General features: G+C 39.7%; 1 protein-coding gene across 2 annotated transcripts in view; it reads left to right on the forward strand.

Moving 5' to 3' along the window:
* The first annotated feature begins 222 nt into the window (after positions 1–222).
* The window catches only part of LOC109926673 (protein unc-13 homolog C-like), a 537,669-nt gene continuing 518,970 nt past the window's right edge, over positions 223–18,921 (forward strand). Inside the window, exon 1 of one of the 2 annotated variants that reach the window (XM_048616076.1) lies at positions 223–321. Coding sequence is in view for 1 of the 2 variants with exons in the window: in XM_048616075.1 (XP_048472032.1) it covers positions 3,020–3,041 (22 nt within the window). In the remaining variant the exon portion in view is untranslated. Of the gene's footprint in view, positions 322–2,945; positions 3,042–18,921 lie in introns of those variants that run through there. The other variant, XM_048616075.1, reaches the window with a different exon arrangement.

An 18,921-nucleotide genomic window follows, 5' to 3' on the forward strand; every position in this document is an offset into this window, starting at 1 on the left:
AACAAAAGGGACAGGTCTGGCAGCTTGTATGGAGAGAGACAAGCAGAGTTCATGTTTTAGATTGGAGCTCCTTCCTCAGAACATTTTGTTTTTCGACAGGATGTGTGCTTATCTTATCTTGCCATAGCTCGCCAAAGGAAACTGATTGATTCAAAACAATCTCCCGATCTTTCCAGAGTTGCAGTTAACAAACACAGACCTACTTAAAGCAAGGAGGCTTTTCAATGAGTGGAAATTCCTTCAGTAGGCTAGTACCACTAATTTGTACATCAATAATCCGGAATTGAAGTGATGCTTCCCATAATTAATAACATGATAAAGGTATGTGCCGTTGCGTGCCCTGGGTGCAGACTGTTCTCTTTGAGCGGATCATAATGAAAAGCAGGTCGACAGAAACATGTTTAAATGTTCAGATTTCGCCAGCAATTGTTGCTTTAGGTTTAAATGGGGCCAGATACCTTAAAAAGACCCGAAAAATCTGCATTGGAGAATGGCTGCGAAACTTCTTGTTTTGGATTAGAACTGGGCGGATTTCTTCCAACATTTATTTACCAGTGTGCATTTCCTAAAGAAGTTCTTGTGATGCAGACAACATTGCGATGGCATCTTGTAGCCCATACTAAGTCAATAAAAGTAATATTTTTGGGTTTATTTAAATGCTTCGTGGATCCCACACGGGGGGAGGAGGGGGAAATGTCAAATAGGATTAATCTAAATCCGAATACCAGATCCGGATCAACCACACATGAACTGAACCAGTGTCCAGCCACTCTGTGGAGTAGCAGCATGTGCATTTTGCAAGTAAACGGACAGTCCTCTGATCATCAGAATCTCCGTTGCTTTACATGTAAGTACAAATTCCCCCTTTCACTTCATTCCTGAAATCTCTCTGAACAACTGATTTGACGGACACAATGCGCCCAGTGGCTGCGCAATTGGCAACAGAGGTTAGGCAGCAGAGAATATATTTTGCAACATAATTTATTTTCTGATGGCTGCATTTATTAGAATGGAGTCCGTGAGATTGAATTTGTTTTGCATTCACGTGAAACAAAGTTGCAAGCATATAGCGTGGATTGCCACGTTTAAAAAAAATCACAGGGAAAGCTAAAATTGATATTCACATGCAAGAAATCCCGGGAAATCCATTCATTAAATGTTTGTCCGACCCCAGGGATTGTCTAAACGATTATAAAACCGCAAAATCTAATCTCTTTCCTTAATAGATAACCTTTTAAAACAAGCCTGTCTCTGTTTCGATCACAGACGCTCACAAATTAGATTTTGAACCTTTCAGATATTTTCTAATCAACCTGCTCAGAGATACAGTTACATACCTCCTGGACCAGATAGGACTTGAACGCAGGCCTCTTGCTGTAAAGGCAGGGGCACTACCACTGTGCCACAAGCATAAAGTACGGAAGAGGCCCTTCAGCCATCAGGTCTGTACTGCCAAAGCTACACTAAATGTACATTTGCACCATTTTCCAGGCCCGTAGCCTTGAATGTTATGACATTTCAAGTGGTTCATCCAGGTACTTTTAAAAAGCCCCTAACATTTTTAATCAGGCACATTACAACACATGACTGGAGCAGATGGAAGTTGAACATATGCTATAAATGAGATCAAACCCCTTCAAAATATATTAAGGAGATAGTCTAGACCCTAACGTTTCCTTATTTAGAGCTAAATGTAAGGCGTTAGGTTCCAGATGCAATTCGATTGGTTAAACCACCAGGCTTGAAACAAAACACACCTTATTCATACACTTTAGTTAAAATACAGACTAAATGGCATAAAGGAAAATAATTGGCTTAACTGTAACTCTATCAAAATGCTGAACAAAATAATATATATTAACCACTACTAATTAACTGTTCCAAGATAGTAACATCCCATAAACACACCCTTGGCAAAGGTAAATTCCATACAATAGATTGTCTCACAGGCAATTCTAGCAGCAGGAAGAGAACTCCAACTTTTAGCTGTAACAGAGAGAGGAATAAGAGCTTCCACATCCAGCCTCAAGTCCCCAACAACTGCTACTGAAGGCTAAAACTAAAAATCCTAGCTTGACCTCACCCATTCAGGCTGCTTCTATTATTCCAACTTTAAACAAAAACACCAAGGCTTCACAAACTGGTTACTTTATTGGCTTTGGAGCAGACTGCTTAGTGACTCTGTCTCAATGTTTCTTCACAAAAAAAGTATAAAACACACGTCTTGAAGCCATAGTATCATCACATATCAGTCTCCTGGTCCAGACACAAGGACACTATCACTGGAATGCGAGCTCTAAATTTGGAGCCTTTCATAGAACTCCTTTATATTAACCATATGCGAAGAACCACAGCCACATATCAAACAAAGCAGAAAGACTAAAATAAACAAAGAACTGCGGTTTCTGGAAATCCGAAACAGAAACAGAAATTGCAGGAGAAACCCAGCTGGTCCAGCAACATCTATGGATAGAGACACAGAGCTAATGTTTCACAGTCACTGGACTCGAAATTTTAACTATTGCTTTCTCTCTCCACTGATGTTGCCAGACCTGTTGAGTTCCTCCAGAAATTTCTGTTGTTAAAGCAGAAAGACTATTCCTTTTAAAAGGATTTTATAATAAATGTTTAATATGCACTGCATCTGTTTAGAATCCCATAATTGGACAATGTAGGCTGTAGAAATACTTTTCCTGGTTTGCAGAGTTCCGAGAAGGACAGATTCTCCTGCCCTGCACAATATTCACACCGACCTGGATAATTCTCTGGAACATAGGTTCCTGACAGACAGCAAAGGGCTGGGGCAGGCGGGGAACCCGCCCACCGGCGGATCTGATTGGTCCCGACGACGGGTAGGCCCGCCCTCCAAGGTCCAGTTCTGGATCTTATTGGTCTCTCCATCTGTCCATCATCCAGACAACCACCCAGCCCCCTTTCCCCATGAACTTTGAGGAAAGCTGCGTTCAGTGGCGCCCGAAACTCCAGTAGGAAGCATAGGCGCAGTTTACCCGCAAGTAGAATGTCACTCCTGTGTATTAAAGGTAAATGAGTTTCAATTCAACAACTGACTCACTCCTTCCTGAAGTGAAGTGTAGTTTATTTTGGGGGCGGGGGGAGTCTGTTTACTGTCAATCCATAAATTCATTTTATCAGGTAAGTAATAGGGGAAAGGAACTGGTGCAAGCTATTACTTAGGGTAACTTAATAGCGAGATTTCTCTGTGGGAATTGTTGAAACTTGTTGCATGAGCCTTTTAAAAATAAAAAAAAACGTGCAGCCCGAAGGTGGGTTTTTGTTTTGCATTTGGCTTGGTAAGAGATTGGGTGAGAAATCAGTTTTATTTCCAAATGTCATGAGCTGGGTTTTGCATTTTTCGCTATACATTTGTGCCTGGCGCTGCTTTAGCGTCTGTCACTTTGTTTACCTCCCTCCGCAGATGGGTGTGTTTTTCTTAAATTCTTTAGAGGTTACTTTAAGATATCGGGCGGTCGGGGGCCCGCCGCATCTCCCCCCCAAACCATGCCTTGGGTATTGTACCCTAACTGTGACTGTTCACTGTGTGCTCAGAATGGGTCAGTGGCACTCACTCTTAAACAGAGCCTGATGTTTCACAAGAGACCATCCTATCCCTCAGATGTCATGAAACTCGGTAATAAGTACTACATAAATTTTAGCTGCTTATCAGATTGAGCCTACCTTCTGCTGAAGACTGCGAGCATCTATCTCCACTTGGCAATTTGTAGTGTAGACAGATGCCAATACAAAGGATTGGTGGTTGTGAATCTGTCCAAGGCACCCCAAATGGTTTTGTCACATCGTAGTTGGTGCATTAGTGGGTATTTTGTTCATTATAATATGTTGGCACTGCTGGCACCTGACATATGAGCTTCTTTCCATTGACTGGCTGTCTGCAAACCCTTCTTATTCCTATTTCCCATGTATGCTGATCACACTTTCCCTCAAACACAGCAAGGTAATTTGCCTGAACTATTATTTATGGGGATGAGTTCCACATGCTTACTATTCTTTGGGCAAAGAAGTTTCTCCTGAATTCCATATTGGATTTATTGGTAACGAATGTATTTATGGCCTCTAGTTTAGTTTTGGCATCTGTCCACAAAGTGATAACATCATTTTTATCTCTATCTCATGGAATTCCTTTATAATTTTAATTGCCTCTGTGAGACACCAGAATTGTGTACTGTGCTCAAAATATGGTCTAACAGGTTTAACAGAAGTTCCCTGCTTTTCAATTCTGCTCCTTAGAACGGAACACCTGTGTTTTGTTTGCTTCATTTTATGACCTTATTATACAGTGCAACTTTTTCATGTCTTGTGAATACGTATGGCTTAATCCCTTTGCTTCCTTACTCATTTTAGACACATCCCACAAGCAGTATGTGATAACCTTATTCTTCATATCCTTGCTTTCCATACAATAAAATTCTACTGCCAATTCCACACCCATTCTACAAATTTGTATCTTGTATTTGTCGCAGTCATCTTCAGTGTCAACTGTGCCCTCACTTTAGTGCCATTCGCACATTCTGAAATTTTACATCTGATTCCCAAGACCAAATCCTTCATATAATTCATGTGAGCAGTGGTGGCCTCAGTACCAATTCCTGTGGAACTCCAGTTCCTACTGTTTGTTGGTCAGTAACTATCCTTGACCCCTATACACTTATTGTGCTCTTTAGTAAGTTTTCTTTCAAATTAACCTGTTTGGACCAGTTACGGTACAACTCCATAGTCATTTCATCCAGAGTGGAACTTGAATATAGAACTCTGCCCTAGAGTTACGGATAAAACTGTTACGCCATAAGACCCTTGTCAATGTTAGTCGTTGTGTGTTATGATAATTGTATATTAATGAAGTGAACAGAAGGATAGATACCACGCACAGGCAATAAGTACTGGGTCTAAATAAGAATTAGGAATCATCACAGGCTTGGAGGGCTGAAGGGCCTGTTCCTGTGCTGTGTTGTATTTAATTGTATAATTACATGAAGATGGTTAGCTTTAACTGGGAATTCAGTTGCACCTCTCTAAAAAGGAACAGGCTGAAAGTGTGGATATTGGGTGAGTAGACCCTTTTTTATATAATGTCCAAGCCTCACTTTCCTGTCTGGGATATAACATGGTAGCAAACAATGGTTGACTAAAGGTGCAAGTGAAGAACAGAAGACAGGGAGTGGCAGTAGGTGCATTGCATCTTCAGAGAGACAGCCCAAGTGTGATAGGCTAAAAGGCCTGCTCCTTGTGCTGTGACTAAACTATTATCCAAAAGGATATTTCAGTCAGAAACTAAAATGCCAGTGGAGAATAGCAGAAACAAATTAAATTGTTGCGGTTTAATTATCTTGGATATCTTTGGAGTCTTAACTGTTTTACCAGTGGACTTGTTGACATGGATTCCATCCCTACAAAGAGGAAACAATTTATGGCCTTAATGTTGCCGCTTCATATAAGAAATGAAGTATTTTGCAAGGTGTATACCATCAGTTGATGTATTGATGAAGTTTTGAACCATCTATTGTGATCTTAAGATGAGATCGACAAAAAGGATGTTCTGCTTAATGCTTATGAAGCTTGGTCGCAATTTGTTAGATTTTGGAAAACATATGTTCATTCCATAAATGAATATGTCAAGGGCATTACAAATTGTAGAAAATAATGACAAAATTCAATTTGGGGATTTCTGCTTTTGTACATTTGTTTAAATAACTCAATTGTGCTCAAGTATCTAGTGTACAGAGGCTACTGATTGTAATCAGTGTTTGATTCTCAGAGGGAGACCTTATTGGATCAAATGATTCCTGCCTTTTTATTTAAATAGAAATGTTTGAATGAAATTCATTTCCTTCATGGAACGAATGAGTTTCTCTGACAGATTTTGAAATAGCCCAGAATGTGGATGCAGGCATCTGTAGAATGAATGGATGAAAGACAGGCAAATGAGGATGGAAACACTATTAGTAGATCAGGCTATTACAACAAAGACAAAATTGCACCCACAATAGGAGGTCAGTAAATTCCAGGAATGTCCGAAGAACCATTAATAGATGCCTCAGATGTGACGTTATTATGCGGTGATCTACCTAGAACATGGAGACAGAGCACTTGAAATGCCACATGATGAAGAGAATTCCACGAAGGAGGATGAAAGTAGTGATACATCTGAACAAGTTATACTGCCCACAAGGAATCTTAGTTCTGTGAAGAGTATGTTGGTTCTGGACTCTTATGTGCAGTGATGGATAGTGCTTGTACTTCATTTTGTAGGGCAATTTATTTAAAATGTTCAAATAAAAATGAAGAATTGCAGATGTTAGAAATCTGAAACAAAACAAAGTGGTAGAGAAACTCAGCAGGTCTGGCAGTATCTAAAGAGAGAAAAACGGATGATGCCAGACCTGCTGAGTTTCTCCAGCACTTTCTGTTTTCATTAAAATGCTTCCTTGATTCTCTAAACATTGAGCATAGACGCAAGGGTAAGGAATATAGATATCACTTTAAGCTCGGTGGTAACAGCACATGAGATGGTCAAAGTGGTGCATAATTCCATGTTAAATAGCTTGAGAAAGCCATGGTATAAGCGCTGGTGTAGGCTCCAGTGAGCTATTTATGCTGTTGAATGAACCTTTGGAAAAGGCACCAGTGGAACGATACAGAACTTGCCAAGTCAGTTAATTTTGGAGAAGCAGTTGATCTGCAGTTTGTGGTCAGGATATTAGTGTACACCCCTTTAAACTTGATGTTTCTAATCACTCTTCTCAGAAGGTATAAGATCAGGTAATGAGAGTCAGAGATGGATTTTAAAAAAAAGCAAATGGCCTTAAGGCTGCATGGGCATTTTGCTCGCCCCACTATGAATTAATTTCAGACTCATCGTGGTCTGGAGTCCCACTGAAAAGCATTGGATTTTTTTCAAAGGAAACCTGCAGTGAAATAATACATAAAATTTTAGGTAATCAACCTGATTAAAAATTGACAACTGTTGTCCACAGGCACGGTATGCAAAAGAATTCACTTCAACTAACCATTAATTAGTTTATGGGCACAATTCCAAATTGTTTTCTGTTTGTACAGAACAGTCAGAGATGCTGCAAGCTACTGCAATTATAATTTGCATTTTTTTCTGCGTATTTGAATGCTTTGCAAGGAGACAGGCTTTCATCAAAGGCAAGATCTCAGAAAATTTGGAGAGCCCACGGGTATCATGTAAAACCATCTGAGATCGGTTTCAATTCAACAGATTAAATACAGGGAAAAAGAGAGTCATAGGAAATGGAAGGCCCCTGGTAAGCTAATGGGTGATGTGAGTAAGACCATACTTATCCAGCATAGAAATTAAGCTACTAAGATCATTCCTTATGAGTAATCAGATCTTGGACTCTGTGCAAATGATAAGTAAACAAAACATCTTGTGATTCAAGTTCTTATAATTTGTGATATATGTCCTGAGGAGCAGAATATTTTGAATCAAAGGTAAGATGTGGTAATGTGATTGATCATTAAGTGTAGAACAAGGCTATTATATCTGTAGGTCAGTTGCCCAGAGAGGATGCTTGGCTATGTGCACTATACAGGGAGTCTAGTGAATGGATGAATGCAACAACTGTGGGACATGCAACAGGAAAACACAGTGACAAGTTTCAATATTAATTGAATGATCAGGATGATGTGAAGTCCATGGACTGACAGAATTGAGTGGAAGAATGGAGAGCATGAAAAGTGCGAGTACTGATAGGGAGTCTGGAATTAACTCCTGCGTCAGATAGCAATCAGATATCTGAGAAATGGCTCCCACTGGTTCAACAGGGTATAGTAACAGCACTAATCATGGTAGACCTGCAAGTGAGAGTGAGGGGTGAAACTTCTGTCTAAATTTGAGGTTGAAGTAAAGAACACAGCAAGGTCTCGTAACAGAGTTAGAAATTAATGTTGTCGTAAATGTGGCGTTTAATTAGCTGTCAATAAGTTGGAATAAAATAACAAGAAAGTCATAACAGTGGAACTTAGATAGTTGGATAGAGTTTGCAATTTAATTTGCGGTACCAGATAAGGGTTAAATAGCATTATCATATTGGTAGATTGACACCGAACATGTCCTTGCAGATAAGCCTTACTAGGTTAATGCGAGACTCTGTTGGGGGTTTTAAAGAGTGACTGAATGTTTGAATTATTCTTCTACAGCTGCGAAAATAATCTTAATCATCTTTGCTTTTTTATTCACACATTCTTGTGAATGTATGTCAATCGACATAAAAACTGATTTCTGTTGGGGGTTGTTAATTTTTCAGAGAATATTGTTTCTGGAGCTGTGCAAAGAGGCACCAGGTGCAGTGTTAAAGGGAGGAAAGTAAACAAACATATCTATGGCCTGCGTTTTCTCCCAGACATTAGTATTTTATAGTGAGGTCTGTTTTGCTGAACATAAATTGTTCAGTTAAAAGCATATCCCACACCCTTTCATTAGTATCATTAGAGAAAAACCAAAGGCATCTTTGATGCAATTTTCTCACGGGAGGGGGTGTGTGGTGGTACTGCAGAATTTGAGAAAGATATTTCAAGGTAAGCGTAGAATTTACAATTGGGAACCAAACCTATGGGGCTTTTAAATATATAGATATTAAGCAAAGCAGGGCTGGAATAACCTTAAATCACTCCTCCTATTATGAGAGTGTTGTTCCCAAGTCGGTTATACCGGGCCAACGTTGAAAGATGAAGTTAAATCTGAAGGAAAGACTGAGTAATTATGAAGTTGGATTGGTCATTTGAGCTGATTGCGTACTTTAGCCCAGACTAAATGCTAGTTTTGGCAAGTTAGAGTTGAATGGTGTTAAAGTTTAAGAATATTTTTCAAGGGCAAATAAAACACAAAAACAAGTAAATGTGGAGAAATGTGTACTTAACTTCCCATCCTTAGGTGTTCTGTAGAACATGAAGCTAGTCATTTGTAACAGTGTCATATTCCTGTTGTGTATTCTCAGGCAAATAGTTTCATAACTTATGGCTTAGAATAGGAAAATGTTGTCTTTTGGGAAGCTAAGAAAATAAGAGGAGTTTGTTAAATGTACTTTGACTGCCAAAACACTCACTCTCTTCTTATGTCAAGAAGTGTTCACTGTGATGATGTGTATACTTTCTATGAGATGTTGTGAGTGAGAAACAGACACCAATTGACCCCGCTGGCTTGAAACAAATGCTGGAAAATAAGGAAATGTTTCTATTTGAATGGATGGATGCAAGTCATCAACCGGCCTATTGGTTCACGAAAAAGAAACACCTTTGCAAAAAATTTGTTAGCAGTCATAAATTTCTAGGCATCTCACAGTGTCACATTTTGTAGCGAACAGTGTATTGAGTTGTAGAGTCAAATAGCCTGGAAACAAACCCTTCAGTCCAACTCATCCATGCTGATCAGACATCCCAATCTGACGTAGTCCCATTTGCCAGCATCTGGCCCATATCCCTCTAAACGCTTCCTGTTCATATATCCATCCAGATGCCTTTTAAACGTTGTAATTGTACCAGCCTCCACCACTTCTTCTGCAGCTTATTGTGTACACACACCACTTTCTGCATGCAAAAGTTATCTCCAGGACCTTTTTAAATCTTTCCCCTCTCATCTTAAACCTATGCCGTCTAGTTTTGGACTCCCCCACCCTAGGTAAAAGATCTTGGCTATTCACCCTACCTATGTCCCTCATGATTTTATAAAACCTCTATAAGGTCACCCCTCAGCCTCTGACAATCCAGAGGGAAAAAAAGCCCCAGCCTATTCAGCCTCTTCCTAGACCTCAACCCTTCCATTCCTGGCAACAGCCTTGTAAATCTTTTCTGCACCCTCTCACATTTAACAAATTTTCCAATAGAAGGGAAAAAAGAATTATATGCAGTATGGTAAAAGTGGCCTTGCCAATGTCCTGTACGGTTGCAAAATGACATCCCAACTGCTGCACTCAATGCACTGACCAATGAAGTGTACCAAACTCTGTCTTCACCACCCTGTCAAATCTGTGACTCCACTTTCAAGGAACTATGCACCTGCATCCCTAGGTCTCTTTGTTTAGCAACAGTCCCCAGGGCTCGACCATTAACTATATAAGTTCTGCCCGGGTTTGCCTTACCAAAATGCAACATCTCATGTTTATCTAAATTAAACTCCATCTGTCACTCCTCGGCCCATCGGCCCATCGGCCCATCTAATCAAAGGTCCTGTTGTCCTTTGTGGTAACCTTCTTCACTCTCCACTATACCACATATCTTGGTGTCAACTGCAAAAGTACTACCCATTCCTCCTATATTCACATCCAAATAATTCTTTAACTTGTTCTGAATTTAGTTTGTATATATATGTAACTCTGATTTTTAACAAAGCATATCTGTTATGTAAGTTTTACATTAATAGCCTTTGGTAATGCAGGACTTGAATATTTCTGTAAAAAAGACACAGGGCTCTGTTCTTTGCACATGGGCAGAACACGTACATGCACTGCACCAGTTTCAACTCGACAAATAAGTGACAGCCATTTGCTTGTTTATTTCTTGGGCAGTGCCTTGATCAATCAGAATATTCTGCCTGGTTTAAATTGTAAACAAAACCTGGCGGTTAACTGTCAGAAGTCATTAACTGGTGTATTCTTCATGGCAACATCTCTATCAATCAGAGTCCACTTGCCAACCAATCAGCACTCTCCTCTCATTCGGTATAAATATTGGTTTTCCCTTTAAATTGGCATTCTTGTGAATTACCCACAGTGGGTGTAACATAAAAAAACTTCAACGTGTTTTTCAGTAATTGTATATTAAATACATTCAGATAGCGAGCATCAACTGCAGATTCATTTGCTTCACTACAAAAGGGATTGGCTAGTCTTTGACGTACTGGAAGAAAGAGGTGTCAGTGACTGTTCTTAAAGAATGGAAACTGATGTATGTAGTATTTTCAGATATCCCCATCAACAGCATGATGTTTTCTAGTTTGGATAGTATGCTGCCACAAGCCTCCTTTCTCCATTCTGAGCCTGTATCCATTGGTAAATCTCAATAGAAAGGCCACCTGTCTTACATAATAATGTGGTTTATTGCATAATTGCAATCGAGACAGTAACCTCCCTCATCAGGCTTAATTACTAAGGATTCGCTTGAGCTGTACAGTAAAACCTAATTATCTCTATCTATAGACTGTGTGTATATTGTCAGACTGGGTGGAGGTCAATGCAACATTAATTACTTCAGAACTTTTATTTTAGACAACATTATACACAGTCCATGCCAACGTAACCATTGTTTTTTATAACTATACACATGGCGCAGGTAGTCACTTGTTCTAATGTAGATGTCATCTAATTAACCTATTATGACACACCTCTGGAGGAGGTGGGACTTAAACATGGACCTCCAGGTTTATGGAGCTAAGAACATTATCACATGCACCACACATGTGCCTGTCACTTGTCCTAGTGCATTATTGGTTGATTGGGTATTCTGTGAGATGTGAACCAAAAATTGTGAATAAGTGTGACTGGTTTAAAAACAAGTTATTGCTTTTCAGTGACTTCCTGTACCATTTTAAATGGATACATTTCATATTGTGGTTTGCTGAACAGTGAGAACAATGAGACAATATGCAGCAGCATGCTACCGTGCAATGTTAATGCCATTAAGTTCAGTTGTTTTGGTGAAAATAACACAGAATTGTGTACTGCTGTGGGGAATGTACAAAAATTTTTTGGCTCTAAAGCTACCTTACTGATTGTGTTTGTCTGAAAACCTTGTTTGATTAATTTTGCTTTGAAAAAAAATGCATGTGTGAATGTTTTGTACATTAGTACCCAAGGTGTAATTTCAGGGTTATCCACATCTTACAGAATGGGTTTAATCTTAACTAATGGTTGTCAAGGAGCCTCTACACTGGTAGAGTTAAAACAAAATTTGTGATTATTGAAGTGGCCTGTATTGTTTGTACAGAAATCCTGTGGATTCTTTTTGGTTTGTTGTCCTTTAAAACATTTTTGATATTAAGTAAGACATTTTCACGAATTTGTGTGGTACATGGAGGGCAGTAAATAATTGCGTTGAGCTTTTACATAGAAACTAGAAGCCAGAGTAGGCCATTTGGCCCCTTGAGCCTGCTCGTCCACTCAAATGATTATGGCTCGTCCTCTATCTCATTTGCCGTTTTCCTGCTTTCTCGCCATATCCTTTGATGTCTGTTAAATCTTTAAAAATGTCTTCCTTGAATATATTCAGTGACTTGGCCTCTGCAGTCTTCTGTGGTAGAACATTCCACAGGTTCACTACCTTTTGAAGAAATCGTTGTAAATAGTTATATAATGTTGTGTATGGAGGATTTCAAATAGTTCTTTGACTAAATCTGAGGGTTAACTATCCATTTAATAGCTTGGAGTGTGGCATTGATCTTTTTCACTACTTCAGGCAGGTATTGCGTGTTTTGTAAATTGATGGAGGAAGTTTTTGCCTTCAAACATGCAAATCACAGATCACGTGGCAATTCTGTGGATTCTTTAACAGAAAAGTTTATTCACTGGACGTATGTGTCACTGGTGATTTATTGCACATACCTTCTCGAGAACAATTAGGAATTAGCAAATTACCTTCCTGACCCACTGCATGTGTACGTTTCTCTGTCATTGATACATTGTGTTGCTTACGAGGCCATTTCAGAGGGCAGTTAATTAAGAATCAGCCATATTACAGTTGATTGGAAATCATATGTAGGTAGATCAGACCCAAAGGTCTGGATGCCAGATGGACTTTGTGCCCTGAAAGATATTAGTGAGGTACATGGCTTTTTCCAGCAGTCTTGTATTTTCAAAATCATTCATGACATTAACAGTTTATTCCTGATCTAGTCATTTAAATTCTCCCAGTTGTCATGATGGGATTGGAACTTGTGTCTCTGGAACTTTCTGACAGGCTGGCTTGCTGGTCCAGTAGCATTGCCAAAATGCCACTGTGCCCAATTTTGAGTCCCACGGTACTTTACCCATGCCTGCTGTTGGAAGTGTAATAGGATCTTTTCAACATTTATGTACTTTGTCATTTAGTGTTAGGAGATGTTACTTCATTGAAGTTCCTGTGCGAATGCAAGTTGTTTGAGCGTTTTGGAGTCTGCCATGTATTGTTGTTGCGGACTGGAGTAACAGTCAGGTCGAGGCGCCAGATCAGGGAGAACATACTGGCTTGTCAATTATATTTACACAAGGTCCTGTATCTTTAATAGTCACATTCTGCTGCTAACTCATAGATTATTTTCAATTAGGTTTCAAAGCTTGGCTTGTGGGAACTGAAGTGGTAATTCCCGAATGCTAGTTCTGTACCATAATTACTGGGCTACCCTACAGGAGAAACCAGTAAAATTAGTGATGGGCACCTCTGTGTCTGATTCATGTACTTCCAAACAGAGGTCTGTATAGGCAGTACTTTCCTCACTTTTTTTAAAATTGGTTTTCCCTCTAGGTACTGTGACGAGGGTACAAGGAGAAGGCCAATGAAAAGGAAATAAATAAAACAAAGATATTTGCTAGGAACATGGCTGGCAAATTCTGTTGAATCTCTAAATGCAGCCAAACACGTGTGTAGTGAGAACTGTGGTTACGTGTGGAATAGGGAAGAGCTGAACTGCTGCTAACTTTAATTGTCCCAAACCTCAAGAAGATTAAACAAAATCAATTAAACACTATCTGGTGCAAATCATGTACATGTTTAATAACAGGAGCTGGAGGGCACTTGGTGGTATTTTGAATTCATTTTTTCTCAAGTTTTGAAAATAAAAGTTTAAAGAAATTGTGTTGATTTATTTTCCTTTTAACTCACTGCAAGAAGTTCAACTGATGCAAAAATGGAGTCAAATTTTAAAATGAGTTCTTTCCCTTTTATCTGGACTCAGATTTTAGAATACTTGTAGTTGCAAGATCCAAGAGTCGTTCAATACATATTGCCAACAGGAAATACCCATTGTGGTATCTACAGCTTGATGCAGCATTTTATAAAATTATTTCCTGTAGAGTGCCCATGAGCTTCTAACTGATCTTTTATCAATGGCCAGAATATTATCTGGTTTTTAAGTTTTGAGGAAAGATACAATTCTAAAATAAAATTTGGTATATTACTTTAATGTGTTATTTTCAAGAGTGTGGTTAGGATTATAACTCAAAACAGCTATCCCTTGTCCAACAGTCCTAATGTGTTCCCAAAATTGTTGTGCTAAATGAAAGCATGCTGAATGGAAATAATTTTTAAATAAGAAAATCTAACAAGGGTAGTATGTTCCTGGTAAGTAACTTTTACATTGGCTACCTTGAGCTTAATAGCCCAATAATTCTGCTAAGAACACTTATTATCTCCATTTAGCATAAAAACTCTTACAAACTCTTTTAACTTGTCTACTCACCAATCCTCTCTGAACTGTCCTGACTTAGTGCATTCCTCTCCTGCTTTCTCTCACTAACTGTTTTTGCATCCTGACCCTTCATTGTGAAAGATGGCCCAGGATAGGGGCAGCGAGAGCGAAACTGTCATGTTGTTGATAGTGGTCTAATATCAATTGATGATCAGCGATTGATTAACTCAGTTTATTTAAAACAATAAAACAGGCATTACAGTAAACCAATTGAGGTCTATTTGTGCAGCTTACAGACCTGTAGCAGATTAACTGTCAGGCAGAGTCACAAAATTGTATACACACTGTGCACGTAGTCCTTATGGGTGAACTTTCTTAAAGTTGCTTGTAGTTCATCCCACTTACAATCTGCACCTTCGAGCTCATCACTCCTCTTTTTAACTAAGCAGAAGTATCCTGTGAAGACTTATTCATTTCAGTGATGCTGTTTTCAAGTTTAGGTTTCCTGAGCTGGTTGCTCACTCCTTTTCCTCTTGAATTTTTGTTTTTCTCTCTAGAGTAGAGAACTAAGATTTTAACATCTCTAATTCTGAAGAAAGTGGTGTTTCATTCTTCCCTATTTAGTTTTGCAAGCTCTTTTTTGAGTACTCTGCTGTAGTTTCGATTGTGTTTCCAAAGTTTGACTGATTCTTTGCATTATGACTAGTGTGAGGTCATGGCATGCTGGCCTACCTGCAACGTCTGGTTGAACAGTGTCTACGATATAGAAGCTCTGTGACGTCTGGGCAGATTGCTTTTACTTGCAGTCTAGCGTGGTTGATCCTGTACATGGAATTGGTGGACTGTTGTATGCTGAGAGTTTACATTCATAGGTTTCGTCATGGCTTCCCAAGTCTATGGAGTATTTTTTACAATTCACATAGTACATTGCCACTGTGTCAATCTTAGCCAATAATGAATAGTCACCAGTTTTCTGAGGATATATAAACATAAGAAATAGGAGCAGGAGAGACCATTCAGCCCCTGGAGCCTGCTCTTTCATTTAATAAGATCAAGGATGATGCCTTTTTATTTTGAATTCCACAGTCCCGTATACCCTGAAAAATGTCAACCTATCTCTGCCTTAAATATTCAATGATCCTGCCTCCACTGCCTTTAGATTTCCAAAGTCTCTCAATCCTCTGAGAAAGAGAAAAAAATTCTCTTAATCTCTGCCCAGAACTGGCAAGCCCTAATGTTAAAATTTGCATCTCCCCCCTACCCCACCAAAATTCTGGACTGACCACAAGAAGAAACATCCCTTTCACTTCCACCTTGCCAAGATCATTCAGGATCTTAAACAAGAACAGAAATTGCTGCAGAAGCTCAGCAGGTCTGGCAGCATCTGTGGACATAAAGCAAAGTAAATGTTTCAGATCCAATAACCTTCTTCAGAACTTCTGGAAATTTGAGTACAGTATAGTACATCAACTGACCCCTCTTTTTCTGGACTTGTTTAAAGAACTCTGATAAATTGGATGACCATGATTTCCCTTCGAGTACAGCATGCTGACTGTTCCCAATTACTTTGTAAATACATAGCAATAATTTCTTTAATGATCAATTTCACATGACAAACTCTCCTCTGGAATACCTCCTTTTTTCCCTCCAGCCCAATTAAACCTTTCCTGAACTGAATGAATTTTGGAAAATTAGCTCAAAAACATGTACGAACTCATCAGCTGCCTCTTCCAAGACCCTAGGATGTAATCATCTTTTCCAGCCCACAGCTCCATCTGTTGGCTTAGTGTCACTTTCCCTTGTGCTTGTAATGTTCTTAAGTTCCTCTCTCTCTCTTCCAACTCCTTCCTTACAGCTTTTACGGGACTTCTTTAATACCCTTTATTGTAAAGACAGAAGAAAAATTGTTTCTCATTTCATTACCATTTCTTCATTATCTACAGTGAACTCCCCTTTCTCACTCTGTAGAGGATCAACACTCACTCTACTCACTGTTTTCCTTTTTCTTAACTCCTGTGGAAATTAGTTTTTACGTTTGTAGCTAGCATCCTCATGTACTCTGATTTCTTCCTTGTTTTAGTCATTCTCAGCTGTTCTTTCTATTCTGAACAATAAATTTTGACTCCTGTTTGCGCATTTTATTTGCTTTTTCCCTAACTCTTGATGTTTATACTAACTACTTTAGTTACCACAGATGGTGGGTCCTCCCTTTAAAAAAAAATTATAGTCAAAATATACATGAGTTTTCTGAAATTTCTTCTTAAATGTCTGCCACCTCGCCTGAATTGATCTGATCACTTATCTTTCTTATGTGAGGTAAACTGGCTCCTTGATAAAGATTGATCTGCTTACCAGCAAGCTGTGCTTTCAATACTGTCCAAGGCTTTAATTGACAAAGACATTGAGAGTTGTCTTATGCATTCTAGCTCATTCTAAGGCTGTCAAATATATGGTTCACTTATAGGTTATCTTGCTTGCTGACTGTGTTCAAGCATGGTAGTCTGCACTGGCATAATGTTGTGCACTGCTGTTCACCATGTCGTGTTTATAAGCATGGTTTAATTATCACACACTTATCAGGGACTGATTAACTCTCTGAGTGAGTTTATGTAACATAGTAAGTCACATTACAAGTTGTGAAGCAGACCTTGCATGCACAGAAAATAGTTGGCTTGCTGCAGCTTGCAGACCTACAGTAGACTAACTGCCAGGCAGCGTCACAGCATTTGTAAGCACAGCATATGTAGTCCTATAAGGTGAACTCTCTTAAAGGAAAGGTATATATAAAACAGAACAAATGCAAATAGGGATCAGGAGCGTTTGAGGTGGAAATTGGTGAGCCAAAGGGTAAGGGTGGTGAGCAATAAGCAGGAAACTTGGCACATAGCACAATTTGTGAGGGAATTGGCATTTTACTTTGATAAAGATTGAGCATGTTCAGGAACATCAAAGATAAAAATGGTGGCAATGCTGCTGGGGTACTGTTCCTAATTTACCAACAGCATTAAAATGAAAGCACAGTTTAAACTGCATACCTGTACCAATTTATTGAGTGGCATTCAGTTTCTAATTTAATGTGAATTTTGGTTATAGATAAAGTCACCACTGTCCCAGAGGGTCATGGATTGTTCTCTCATTAGAAAGAAATGACTAGTGTTGACTTTAACCTGGTTTTGAGATCAGGACAGGGGCAAGGTTGAGAAAGTGGTAACCCCATCCAGTACAGGAGTTGAACCTATGCTGTTGGCGTCACCTGCATTGCAACCAGCTGCCCAGCCAACCGAGCGAACTAACCTTCAGTTTGGTTACAGGATTAATAAATTAGTAATGTGTGGTGAGGTGAGAATGACAGACTTTGACATCAAAGACACATTTGACCAAGTGTGGCATGAAGGAGCCCGAGCAAAACTGAATCAATTGGTATCAGGGTAAACTCTCCGCTGGTTGGAGTCATAGCTGGCACATAGGAAAGTGATTGTGGTTATTACAGGTCAGTCATCTCTGCAGGAGATTCTGCAGGGTGGTGTCCATGGCCCAACCATCTTCAGCTGCTTCATCAATGACTTTCCCTCCATCTGAAGGTCAGCAGTGGGATTGTTCGCTGATAACTTTACAATGTTCATCACCATTCGCAACTCCTCTGGTACTGAAGTAGAACATATTCAAATGCAATAAGATCTGGATAATATCCAGGTTTGGTCTGACAAGGTGGCAAGCATATTCGTGCCACACAAATGCCAGGTAATGGCCATCTCCAACTTGGAATGGTCCAACCACTGCGCCCATGACATTCAATGGTGTTACCACTACTGGATCCCCCACTATCAACATCCTTGGGGTTAACATTGACCAGAAACTCAACTGGACATAAACACAGTGGCTACAAAAGCAGGTCAGAAGCTAGGAATACTGCGGCAACTAACTCAACCTCCTGACTCCACAGAGCCTGTCCACCATCTACAAGGCACAAGTCAGGAGTGTGACGGAATACTCCCCACTTGCCTGGATGGGTGCAGCTCCAACAACACTCGAAGCTTGACACCATCCAAATAAAGCAGCCCGCTTGATTGGCACTAAATCCACAAGCATCTGCTCCCTCCACCACCGACAGTCAGTACGTACAGCTTCTACTATCTGCAAGATGCATTGTAGAAATTCACCAAAGATCCCAAGATAACATCTTGCAAACCCAGGACCACTTCCTTCCAGAAGGATAAGGCAGCAGATACATGGGAACATCACCACCTGCAAGTTCCCCTTCACACCGGTCACCATCCTGACTTGGAAGTATATTGCCGTTCCTTCACTGTCGCTGGGTCACAATCCTGGAATTCCCTCCCTAAGGGCATTGTGGGTCTACCTGAAGCAGGTGTACTGCAGGGATTCAAGAAAGCAGCTTACCACCACTTTCTCATGGGCAATAAGGGACAGGCAATAAATGCTGGCACATTCCACAAATGACTTAAAAACATTCTTGCTGACCTGATAAACACAACTGTTTCATCTAAGGTAGTAGGAACTGCAGATGCTGGAGAATCTGAGACAAC

Source organism: Rhincodon typus, chromosome 33, assembly GCF_021869965.1.
Source record: "Rhincodon typus isolate 14 chromosome 33, sRhiTyp1.1, whole genome shotgun sequence".
Taxonomy (NCBI): domain Eukaryota; kingdom Metazoa; phylum Chordata; class Chondrichthyes; order Orectolobiformes; family Rhincodontidae; genus Rhincodon; species Rhincodon typus.